The 13,381-nt window shown below is 42.2% G+C and overlaps 1 protein-coding gene across 4 annotated transcripts in view; it reads left to right on the forward strand.

Annotated features, from left to right (window-relative positions):
* ftcdnl1 (formiminotransferase cyclodeaminase N-terminal like 1) overlaps nucleotides 1–13,381 on the forward strand; it is a 90,682-nt gene that overhangs the window by 23,717 nt on the left and 53,584 nt on the right. For 2 of the 4 annotated variants that reach the window (XM_069934542.1, XM_069934543.1), the window contains exon 6: nucleotides 919–2,045. The exons of the other annotated variants lie outside the window; for them this stretch is intronic. In XM_069934542.1, coding sequence (XP_069790643.1) covers nucleotides 919–1,358 — 440 coding nt within the window. In that variant the 3' untranslated portion in view covers nucleotides 1,359–2,045. Of the gene's footprint in view, nucleotides 1–918; nucleotides 2,046–13,381 lie in introns of those variants that run through there. 4 annotated transcript variants of the gene reach the window in all.

Genomic DNA, 13,381 nt, shown 5'->3' on the forward strand with positions numbered 1-13,381 from the left:
AAAAGGAAATTTAGTACAATAGGAGTTTCCAAGATAAAATGAGTTAGGCCAAAAAATCTCCGGAATTGAAACCATATACGTAGTGTATGTTTAGCCATTGGATTATCAATTTTGTTCTTTACATTCCTGGCTGACGTTCCATTTTGCACTCCATAAACCTCAGCTCATTCAGTACATGGCATAGTTTTTAACCTGTTTGCAACCTCTAGAGGCAGCATCTATAGAAAAGGAAACAGATTTAATATTTCAGGTTGATGAGCTATCATAAAAACTCTTCTCAAGTTAACAATTTCATAAAAACCCAGATACTCAACAGGCCCACACTGGACCCCAGTAGATCAATCCCATCAGTCCTATTCCCGCCTTTCTTTACTTCTTCATAACTCTGCAGCTTGTTCTCTCTCACAAATGCCTATCAGTTTCTCTTGGATTCTGTTTGCCGTAAACCCACAAGGGTGTAATTTTCTTTGGCCAACTAATCTACAGCCAAGTCCTTGGTGTGGAGAATAATTCGTACACCTGTGGAAAACCTATACAGACAATGTCACAGTTCAGGATGGAACAAGAAACATCAGGGCAAGAGAACCAAATGCTGTACCGCTGTGATCTTGGAAAACATTGAAAAAGTAGTTTGAAACCAAACTGATAACTTTCTGAAAAATATCAAACATTAAGAATGGAAATACAGGTATACCCAGCTTTATGAAACTAGAGCATTTCTATGAAATCTTTTGTAAGCTGAAATGGCATAAAATGAAGACCCAATCACTACTATCGAAGGCTATTTTCATAAAAGTGAAAAACTATTCAAATTTCTTTCGGATATTGAACACAGGTTTCTTTGTAAAAGTAAATTTTTGTAAAGTGAGTATTCATAAAATGGGGTATACCTGTTTTGATTTTTTTTTGCCTTTTTAGGTATTGGTGCCAGCCCGTATGTAATGAACTGTAATGTGACAATAGACACACAGGATGTGAACATTGGCCAAAGGATTGCCAGTGCTATCCGTGGTGCAAATGTTGGTGGTCTTCAGGGCATTCAGGCGATGGCCTTTCCTCATGAAGGTACTGTGGAGATAGCTTGTAATGTGGAGAGCTTCAAAGATGAGCCTTTTTCACCTCCAAAAGAAGAAAGCAAGAAATACATTACTTATTGCATTCAGGGTGAAGAATACCAGTACTTTTCTCCAAGTTCCATCGAGAAGCATATTAAAAGACTAGCGAAGGACCTGGGAGTTGCAACAGTGGGCACGGCATTGGTTGGTTTTACTCCTGAGAATTGCAAGAGGTTGGCAGAGCAAGCCATACGGGAAGGAATTGGAGAGTTTTGGAAGAAGCGCAAGGCCCTTACGATGTAAGGGAGGCTTGTAAATGTGATTAATGCTGTGGCGATTATCGCATGGTATTAGTTGCACTGTATAGAGGTTTGCCTATTGGTCTGGTAATCATGTTCTTGGAAAATGAATAAGAAGATCAGTTTTTAATGGATGAAATAATTGTACAAGCCTGGCAATTGGCAAAGACTGTGGAAAAGGGGGAAAAAAATGTTGCCCAAGGATGGTAGTAACCAATTTCCAAAACAATGTCTGTACCACTGTTGACAGTCTTGTGGTTGCTGGGAGGACAATTGTTTGTTGATGAAGATCTGGCTTTTGATGGGACTGTCAGAACTTCAGGAAAACTTGATGAGATTTCTGAACCTGCTTAGATAAACTCAGAAATCTAAAGGTGCTGTCAGTGATCCTGTCCTTCCCACAGGCTGGGTTGATGTCTATGGAATCAAAGTGAATTTCTTAACATAAACCAGATACAAATAAATCATGCTGTTGATCACTGTGGGATATTATGCTCTGTTCCCTGAGCACCAAGTGAATTTTTAATCACCAATTACATCTGAAATTATTGCCTGGCAAATAATTGAGCTTAAAAAAAACTACCGTTTCGATGTGGACTTTAATTTCCTTACAAATGTTTCAAAAATTGTGGAATTTTTAATGTTAATTTTAAGATTAAATCTTAAAAATTCTACCTTAATCTTATGTGCTCTGACCAATATTTACACACTGTAAAATGTTTAAAATAATTTCTTTAAAAAGGGTACGATTCCCCTCCTTGTTTGCTTTCTGTGAGAATTTTCTAATGTTGTTGGCTTTTCAGTGAACTTGATGGTATCAGAACTGCTGAATTCCCTGAACAGCAAGCTTGACAGGATCTAGCACTGAAAAAGAGGAAGTTTTTGCCACAAATCCCCTGACCTTATTGTTGTGGGGTGCTTCCTTTAAGTTTGTCATCTGGCATCATTGCTTCATTACTGACAATGGATTCTGCTCCATTTTTAAAATATATTTCCTCTCTTCCTGAAGACATTGGCTTCTGATTACTTGCAGGTTTACAGTTCTGAGAGATATAGCACCAGGACGACCTCTTCTGTCCACTAGTCCACACCAGTCATCACACACCCATACTTACACCCCTACTTATCCTTTCTCATCAACCAACCTCTCCTTAACTCCAAATTTTAGCACTCACCTCTAAACGAGATAATTAACAATTACCCAATAACCTATGAAACCTGCACGTTTTTGGGATGGGAAAAGAAATTGTAGCATCTTGGGGAAACCCAGTTACAGGAAGGACTTGCAGACTGCACCAGAGGTCAGGTTCAATCCTGAGTCACTGAGGCTGTGAGACAGTGGCTCTTCTAGCTGCATCATCCTGACATCCAAAAGGTGCTGAAAGCTCTTTGGTCTCTCAACCAAGTCACCACTTTGAAAATGTGGGGTTTGGCAGTTCAGTCTTTGGAGATGCAAGTACCTGCTGGCAAAAAGAGACCAATAAATTATTCAACTGTTAAATATATTCCTTGACATGGAGCAATGAAAGAATTATGGTGCTGTGGTCGTTACAGACTTGGCTGACACAAGGACAGGATTGGCTAATGCTGTAACCAGGGTTAAATGTTTTGAAAGGTAGGGATGTAAGAGGGTGGGGAGTACTATTACTAATCAGGGACAACATCACAGCTGCAGAAAGGTAGGATTTTGTGGAGGGATTATCTACTAAGTTGTTGTGAATGGAAGTCCTAAACAGGAAGGGATCGATCACTCTATTGGAAGTAGTCCATGGGACCCAAAATAGCTCTTGGGACACAAAGGGGCAGATTTTGAAATGGTACAAAAATAACAAGGTTGTTGTAATGGGAGCTTATGATTGACTGACACCTCCTAGCTCCAAGAAGTATAGATGGGGCTGAATTTGTCAGGTGTGTCCAAGAAAGCTTGTCCATACACTGTGCAAAGAATCTGACTAGAAAAGAGGCCATATTGGATCTAGTATGGGTTAATAAACCTGCTCCAGTGACAGACCTCTCGGTGGGGGAGGACTCCAGAATCAGAATTTGTTGTCGTGAATAAATCATGAAATTCCTTGTTTTAAATAAGAATAGTACATGAAAAGTCAAAGTAAGGCAGTGTCTTTGGTTCACTGATCTTTCAGGAATCTGATGGCAGAGGGAAAGGAGCTGTCCTTGTGCTACTTCCCTTTTCAATATTTTTATTGGTTTTATCAAATAAATGTTCCATAGTGTTAGGTCTGCATTGTTCATGAATGAGTGAGACAAACACCAGACTGAGTCGAAATCAGGGTTCTTTGTTCTTTATTACCGGATTGTAACACTTGCGACCAACCAGGTTAGTCGGAGAATGCATTCTGCCGTTATCAGCAAAATGGTGATTTTTTAATACCCTTGGATACATGCTTAGAACATCATCATATCATTACTTGTCCAATGACTAAAACTGTTGCTATCCTTTCCCTGCTAGCTTCCTGCCTCTCAATCCATCAATGTCTCTCTTAAACTGTTGCTATCCTTTCCCTGCTAGCTTCCTGCCTCTCAATCCATCAATGTCTCTCTTATCTTGTAAGTACAAGGATGCATTCTGTTACTCCTTAGTACTGGGTGACTCCTTCTCCGGTCCCATCTCATGATGTTTTACCTAACAGGAGTACAAGGACACCTCCCCTTCTTGTTACTGCCCTGTACAGGGTAACTCCCTACACATTCCCATCTCATGATGTTTTACCTTACAATCCCTCCTTTGTCCTCTTTAGAGGACAATCTCGCCCTGACTATGCTACCACCGCGTTACATTATTTCGCCTATTATTGCCAAGCTCTATACGGGTTCTGTTCACAGGGTAGTTCGGCTGGTGGGCGAGGGCTCCCCCAACCCTCCTTTGCGTACACCCCCCATCCGTCACCCCGATCCCATTGCCCGTTTACAAGTTTCATCCCATTTGCCCCCAAGCAAAAAACTAGCTAACCCCCCGTACATTAGTAAATTCCCAAGTTAACATATGGTCTACAATCTAATTCATAATACTTGTTCTACAATCTGATTAATAATGTTTGTGTTACAATCAATGTTATAATATTTGGGTTACAAGCAAGGTTAAAATTATATGTGTAACAATCTAATTCACAATCCCTCCTTCCCATCACATTCCCCTTCAGACTCCAGATCGATCTCAGCAACTTTCTCCGTCTCCTGTAATGTGAGATAGTCTTGCTCCACAGCCTGCACAGCTTGATATTTCGGAGGCAGTTCATCACGGTCAGCAAGGGCTGTCTCTATGGTCCTCGTGACCAGCGTTCGAATGCATGGAATACAACAACAGCCACAAGTGATAAAAATTGATACAGAAATGAACAAACCCAGCAAAAGTTGTCCTAACAATGTGCTCCATCTCCCAAACACTCCCTGTAACCAGGATAAAACAGGATTGGAGACTCCAGACTGGGCTTTTAATTCTTTCGCCAATGCCCTAAGTTTCGTTAACCCCTTAGTGAGTGATCCATCTGGCCCTGTGTTATTAGAGATAGAAGTGCAGCATAGATCTCCAAACATAGCACACACTCCACCTTTCTCTGCCAGGACCATATCAATCGCTATCCTATTCTGAAGTGTCATAAGGGAAGTTTCTGACAGTTGTTGATGTATTGCCTCAACAACGTCCCTGGTCAAATTTGCAAGGCGCTGGACATTATAGTGAATAAGGTTGATCCTATTAACATTCTTATTTACAGTGATGGGAAATATTGCACTAAAAACAGGAAAGCTTTCAAACCCAGCTGCAATCTCATCGGCTAATTTAAATTCGTCCGGAATATTCCGGGCTTGGCCAATGGCATCAATCCATACCCCATCAGGGTTCCTTCCTCCCGGCCCCAAGAGTCCAACACTCCTCCTTTTTCTCCACAGCCAACTCTCTGTGTGGCGCAATTCTAGGGAATCCTCGTCTCCCTCCTGCATTTTGACAATCAGCACTGGCGCATTAAGGGTTACTAGAGCACACCGACCATCCCAGTTAGCGGGGAGCCAGTTGTACAGCACTCTTCCTCCACAAAACTCATCTGTGTAGTCATTCAATCTGCTACAAGTCTCCTTAGTTTCAGATTCATTTTTTTTGTTATGGGACCTCAAAATCATCCCCTGTATATGTTCATGATAACCAGTAACCTGTTTGGCTGCCCTGTCAGGCACCCATGTGGCGTTTTCCCTGCTAATAGTAGGTCGTCTACATACTGAATCAGTGTAACATCTTCCGGGAGCTTTAATTTCATTAGGATTTCGCTAAGGGCCTGATTGAACAGTCCTGGACTGTCCTTATAACCCTGAGGTAATCTAGTGTATGTGTACCGATGTGCTTGGTAAGTGAAAGTTAACCAGTCTTGCCATTCCTCAGCTAAATTCAAGCAGAAGAATGCGTTTGCCAGATCAATGACAGTATAGTATTCGTGCTCCGGACTCAGAGCCCTAAGTGCTACATATGGGTCTGGGACTGGTCTCCCGATGGTCTTGGTAGCCAAGTTAATCTCCCGGAGGTCGTGTACCATCCTCCAGTCTTTTCTACCCGGTTTGGGAACAGGCATGATGGGCGTGTACCACATACTGTCAGGTGCCGCCCTTAAAACCCCTGACTCCATTAACCCTTCTATCGTTCCTTTAATACCCTCCTCCTGACTGGGCGACAAGCGGTATTGTTTTCTCCATATTGGTTTCTGCCCGGGGTTGGCCAATTCTAGAAATACCTCTCCTTTTATTACTCCCACATCATAGGGCCCCGTTGTCCATATATGTGGACTCAGATTAGAAAGATATTTGTCTGAGTCTCTGTGATCAATATTTTCTCCTTCTATGGCTCGGTCTCTTTCTACTTTCTCATTCACTACCTGGTCCCATGCTTCAATATTCAGTCTGACAAATTTTCCTCCCTCCGAGGTGGAATATCCCGGGATTTCTGTCTGCCTGTATTCACACCCTATCGCTTCCTTTACCATCGGACCCAGCTGTCGAGCGTGATGATCTTTGTCAATACCCAAGGTCACATGAGGCACACTTTCTACTCCTAAGCAGAACCACTCCATTTGTTCTTCTGTCATGACAACCATAGCAGCTATTCCCTCCTTACCTACAAAGATAAATGGACAATGTATCGTTTCTGTCTTCCCTTCTTTTAGAGAGTCCCACCTCTCCTCATATTCCTGGTCCGGGTGGATGGTGTAGTTTAATGTAAAATGCATAGGATCTAGTGGATAATGGTAATCCCCATACCGTGGAATACTGGCCCTCCACTCAAAAAACTGTTTAATCAGCCCTGGGCCTGGTTCATCATACAGTAGCCGACTCCAGAAAATACTTCTGAAGCGTTAGATGGGGTCATTACTATAAACTGTCCTCCCCTTCTTATTGTATCCCCTGGGTATGTTAACCGAAGGCCCTTCTCAGAACATTGTATGGTTATTCCTAGTTTGGTAAGAATGTCCCTTGCTAATAAATTAATGGGGCAACTTGGCACAACCAGGACAGGCGTTTTAACCCTTTGTCGTCCAAATGTCATGTCGATGTTATCTGTATAGGACTGTGTTTCCCTTATTCCGGAGAATCCTATTGTAGATAATGTTTTGCCCGAAAATGTGCTCCCTGGGGGTTTTTTAATCACTGTCGTAACTGCTGCCCCTGTGTCAACCATAAATTCAATTTTTTCTCCATTTACCGTCCCCCAAATTTTTGGTGGCTCCCAGGGAGGCGTGATTTTTGATTCTCCAGGGCACCTTCAATAATCAAATTCAGCACTTTCCTCAATATAGTCATTACACTGAGGTGCCTGGACTTGTTGATCACTCTGCCACCCCCCGATTCTCTGGGGCCCATCAATATGTCCACCCCTACCCCTTGCTTGTCCTCTTAAGTTTCCTCCTCTTCCCCGATAGCCTCTAATAGAGGGTAATCTTTTTCCCCTTGCTCTCCCAGCCTCCGGACAGTTCCGCTGGTAGTGTCCAGGATTTTGGCAGTACCAGCATACTGCATGTTCCCCTCTATACATTGTACCTAGCTGTCTTTCCCAACCATTTCTTACTTGGGGTCCCGGATTTATCACTGGCCCCATGACCTGTGGGACTATCTGTTGGGCCGCTAATTTAACCCCTATATGTTCTATGGCTCTCACCAATTTATCGGTTGTTTTGTCCACCTCCTTCTGGGACGCACTTTCTGACTTAGCATGCTCTGATTGACGATGTCGTTTGATTGCATGTGTCAGGTGTCTTTTCCACAAATCCTCTGACATTGTCTCTAATCCCACAATGTCCCTTAATTTTGCTTGAACCGTAGCAGGTAGTCCGTTTATTATCCCATTACGAAAGTGAGCCCTTCCTAAGGGGCTGTGGTCGGGTCTTTCTCCAGTCCCTGTTTCCCATAAGTCCCATGCTCGAGTGAAATACTCGTGTGCAGTCTCTCCTTCCTTTAGTTGAAGGGTTACCAAGGCATCCAAACTATAGGGTGTAGGAAATGTTTCTCTAAGTGCTTCCCAAAATTTATTCCGAAGTGGGTTAAATTCTATTTCATCCCCCAATTTACTGCTTCTTACAATTCTCTCTATTTGCTTCAGGGCCCCTTCTGCCTTTCATGATAGTTCTGACATCTGCGAGTGCTAATTGTTCTTGGCAGGTTTCTCGCTCAAAACAAGAAATCCATGGACTAGCCCCATTACTCAACGGAGGTAGTTTTTTCATTAAACTCTCTAAGTCCATTCGTGACCAGGGTACATATTTTTGAGTTCCCCGTCCCGTGATCAGTAATGGGCATTGATATCTCAATTTTGGGGATTTCTGCTCCTTCTTTACTCTTGGCATGCATTTATTTATCCCACCTTGTTCTGACTCTTCTTCGTCACTGTCACTGTCCCTATCAGCTTCCAATGTCTCAGGGTCAAAGGTATATTGGTCACGTTCATCTCTAAGATAATCTTTTCGGCCATAGTTTAGTTGTTTCACATCTTTCTCTTTTGTTCTAACTATGTCCAGGTAGGCATGTCTATTTTTCTCCCTCCCGAGTCTTTTCCTTTTACTTTCCTCCCATGGTGGATCGTATCTCGTTTCCTCATCTGTACTACACTTTTCGTCCTTTACTCCTATTACCATTCCTTCAGCTTTAATTTCTCCTGACAGTGTTGTAGTTATCTTTTCCACTTCCTTCAATACACCTACCATTAATTCTTTTTGATCCTCACTGATCTGCCCCAGCACATTAATATCTCTGTTTAAGTTTTTAATGTTATCCTGAACCTTTTTCATGTTCCATTTCTGTATCTCTAACTCCTTTTCTATTTTCTTAGACTCCAGAGGGGTCTCTACATCTATTACTCCCCCTTCTATTTTTATTAAAGGGGCCTGTACCTCGTCTGATGTGTCCCTATTCCCGTGGTTCTTGTCACACCCCAGTGTCTCAATATCTGAATATAAGGGACGTGACTCCAGTGTCCCATCTGGGGTGCCAGAGAGAGAGAGAGAGAGAGAGAGAGAGCATAGCGAGAGAAAGAGATAGAGAGGCAGATACACAGAGCACAAGAGATAGAGAGAGAAAATGCCTTGCACTGGCCCCACTGGGAGAAAAGTCTTCAGATTAACACTTTCGTTTCAAAGGTTTTAAAAGGTTCTCATCCTGTGATCACTGGTCTGGATCAGATTGGGTCTCCCACCACTGGGAACTATCACTCCTTCCTTCCCTCCCACCTCGAGTGAGCTACACGTCAGCCCACAATGTCTGCCCTGATCCCGCAATGGTGGGGGTGCGGGAAAAAGGGAGGGAGAGAGGATAAAACAGGATCCCATTTGATGCGGAGCTGGAATTGTGGGCACAAAATTAAAACCAAATTGTATTTCTCTGCCCTACCCAACCTGGGGATTTCAGGGCAGCACCGCCACAGATTGGGATTGGGAGGGGGAGTGGGTGAGAGAGGAGGGGGGGGAGAAGAGAGAGAGGGGGAGAGAAGAGAGAGGGGGGAGGGTGAAAGGAGGGAGGGAGAGAGCAAACCCGGACACTTCGTGGCTGGAAACTGGAAACAGGCACTTTTCCTTTCCCTTCTGTGTTTTGTTTCTTCCAGCTTATCTAAGCCTCTACGTTTTAAAATTTTTTTCCTCACCTGTCAGGAACATCTCAGTGCCCCCGGGTAACCAACCCCTCTTCCTCCAGCGGTCTACACATTTTCGGAGCATTTTTTGTTTTTCCAATGCCGCATTACTGGTATTTCGCTCCTCTAATTCCTGATTAATTTCCTTAATAACTTGGTCAAAAGTCTTAGCAGGCAACTGTACAGCCATAGCTGCGGGACCGCTTTCTAATGCCTGTTTTAATTTAGGTTCTTGTCCGTTTAGGGGATCTATGTCAACGAAAATTGCTTTTAAAAATGTCTCCTTGCAAGCTGGATGACTAATATCTTTTAAAAGAACAGTCTCTAAGTCTTGTCCTCCAATTGACTTCAGACTGTCCTGTATACTCTGATTGCTCGTTTTCCACTCTCTGTTTTCCCAAAGGGGTCTGAAAGTTAAATTACAACTAGAAAACCAAATATTTGGGCTATACTTTTGTCCTGTTTCCCTGTACCAATCTATGAATTTACGTAACTTTATCTCCTTGGTGATGTTGGGAATACCCTCATTTAACTTATCAAAAGTATTTCGAATAAACTGGGTGTCTCTTAGGAGTTTGTCAACTTTTTCATTAATATCTCCTACCTGATCCGGACACAGCTGTCGCAGCCTTCTGTCGTCGTTCTTGTTCACCAGGCAGGCGTCCCTGAGTACTTTTTTTGTTGTCTCAAGGTCTCTAGTGTCTGCTGTGGTATTCCACCACGGCGAATTGGGGAAATAAATTCTTAACTTCTCAAGTGTACAGACATTATCATACCTACCGGACATTTATAAGTCAGTCTCTCAGATACAATTGAGGCCAATAAGCCTGAACCTTTGTTTTCTTTCAAAGCCCAACCTTCACGTGGGAGATTTCTCCTCTTAATAACCAGTTTAGGGCAGAAAACTCAGGTCCTCAATTGTTTATAGACCACCTTCTCACTCTATTGGACTTTGCAACGACACAATAAAGACTTTTAAACTCTAGTAGTTTCTTGCGAAGCACTTAATAAATGTCATTCAAACACCTTAAGGACTTTTATCTTGTCTGTAATCACTTACGTGTTACAATCCTGGCATGCGACCTTCAATTGTGGTCGTCTAATTTGTCCGATCTCCAGTTCTTACTGACAATCATAAAGATTTTAAAAAAAAGAGAATTTTGTTAAAACAGGCTTCTCTGGACCTTTTTATCAGCCGGCTGAGATGATTGTCAGAAAAAACAGAAACCGTCGTCCAGTGTTCACTCACCCATCACGTCGGGGTCACCAAATTGTTAGGTCTGCATTGTTCATGAATGAGTGAGACAAACACCAGACTGAGTCGAAATCAGGGTTCTTTGTTCTTTATTACCGGATTGTAACACTTGCGACCAACCAGGTTAGTCGGAGAATGCATTCTGCCGTTATCAGCAAAATGGTGATTTTTTATACCCTTGGATACATGCTTAGAACATCATCATATCATTACTTGTCCAATGACTAAAACTGTTGCTATCCTTTCCCTGCTAGCTTCCTGCCTCTCAATCCATCAATGTCTCTCTTAAACTGTTGCTATCCTTTCCCTGCTAGCTTCCTGCCTCTCAATCCATCAATGTCTCTCTTATCTTGTAAGTACAAGGATGCATTCTGTTACTCCTTAGTACTGGGTGACTCCTTCTCCGGTCCCATCTCATGATGTTTTACCTAACAGGAGTACAAGGACACCTCCCCTTCTTGTTACTGCCCTGTACAGGGTAACTCCCTACACATTCCCATCTCATGATGTTTTACCTTACAATAGGTACATAACAATAAAATAAAGTGTTAACAAATCTCGTTTTAGTAATATAAATAATACTGACATCTTTGTAACATTTAAAAAGAAAGATTAAAAAGAAAAACACTATATCTAATTCAATTTCCTCCCTTTGGAGGAGACTGACTTACACAAACAGTCCTACTACTAATTTAAAAAATAAAGGTAAACATTGGGTTCAAAAACTAATTAAGAAAAGAACCCCATAAAGAAACTTAAGATTCATTTCAGTAGTGGACCATCTAATTTTTTCCAAAGTCAGACATGCCATCATATCAGATAGCCATTGATTATGAGTGGGAGGGACCATCTCATTAAAATGGCCCTTCTTGCAATAAGGGAGGCGAGGATAACTCCATGGGATCAGGAAACAGAATTAAACTAGATGGCCCACTTATTCCAAAGAGAGCAATATATTAATTTGGAGTCAAATTAATATTAAGAACTAAAGACAGGGTATGAAATACCCCTTCCCAAAAATTGGAAAGAGAAGAACTAAACCAGAACATAAGGTACATTTATCACAGAAGAGAGATTAAAATAAAATCTAGCCAATTGAACTTTGCAATAGTAGGCCCAGTGTACTATATTAAATTGTAATAATGAATGTCTAGCACAAAGGGTCTTTGTGCTGCTGAATGTTTGTCTTTAGGCTCCTGTACCTTTTTCTCAATGGTAGGAGAGAGAGGGCATAGCCTGGGTGGTGGGGGTCCTTGAGGATAGAGGCTGCTTTCTTAAAAGATCGCCTCTTGTAGATGTTCAGTGCAGTGACCACAACTCTCTCACCTTTAGTATAGCTATGGACAAGGAGAGGAGTAGACAAAATGACAAAGTGTTTAATTGGGGAAGGACTAAGTACAATATGATTAGGCAGGAACTGGAAGAGTAAATGGGGAACAGATGTTCTCAGGGAAAAGCACAAAAGTAATGTAGAGGATGCCTAGGGGACCACTTGTGTGCGGTTCTGGATAGCTTTGTCTCAATGAACCAGGGAAAAGGTGGTAGGATAAGGGAACCATGGTTGACAAACAGGTGAGGCAGCTAATTAATGAGAAGAAGGAAACATGTGTAAGGTTTATGAAGCAAACGTCAGAAAGGGCTCATGAAAATTATATGCTAGCCAGGAAGGAACTTAAGAAAAGACTAGGAAGAGCTAAAAGGGGGCATGAGAAGGCCTTGGAAAATGGGATGAAGGAAATCCCTAAGGTGTTCTATACATATGTGAAGAACAGAAGGTTGAAAGTGAAAGTAGGGCCACATGGATAAAGGAGGGAATGTTCCTGAAGGCAGAGAACATGGGGGAGGACCTAAGTAAATTCTTTGCTTCAATGTTCACCAGAGAGAGGCACTTTGGTCAATGTGGGGTCAGTCTAGAACAGGCTTGTGTGATGGAACATGTTGAAGTTAAGAAAAAGGAGGTGTTGGATCTTACTGAAAATCGTTCAAATAGACAATTCCCTGGGACCACAGGTTACTGCAAGAAGGAGGGAAGAGATTGCTGGGATGAGGGCGATGATCTTTGCATCTTCCCTGGCCACAGGGAAGGTACTAGAGAATTGCAAATGTAGTCCCCTTGTAATAGGGAGAATCCATGGAAGTATAGCCCAATGATTTTTATGTCAGTAGTGGACAAAATTAGGGATAGGATTTATGAGCATTTCAAGAAGCATAGTCTTCTCAGGGTTAGTCAGAATGGCTTTGTGAGGGTAAGTCATGCCTTATAAGTCTAATTGAGTTTTTGGAAGAAGTGACAAAAAAGTTGAAGGTAAGGTGGTAGATGTGGTCTATATAGATTTTAGTATAGCATTTGACAAGATCCCACATGATAAAGTCATTCAGGAAGTCGTAAAGCATTGGATTCAAGGAACCTTGGATGTGCGGATTCAGAATTGGCTTGCCTGCAGAAACCAGAGGGTAGTAGTAAATGGAATGTATTCTGCCTAGAGGTCAGTAACTAATGGAGTTCTGCAGGGATCTGTTCTGGGACCCCAACATTTGGTGATTTTTGTGTGACCTGGACAAAGAAGTATATTTACGGATGACATGAAAGTTGGAGGTGTGGATAGTGTAGAAGGTTGTTGTAGGTTACAACATGATGCAGAGAAGTAGCATATTG

This window comes from Narcine bancroftii, chromosome 4 (genome assembly GCF_036971445.1).
Source record: "Narcine bancroftii isolate sNarBan1 chromosome 4, sNarBan1.hap1, whole genome shotgun sequence".
In the NCBI taxonomy this organism is placed as follows: domain Eukaryota; kingdom Metazoa; phylum Chordata; class Chondrichthyes; order Torpediniformes; family Narcinidae; genus Narcine; species Narcine bancroftii.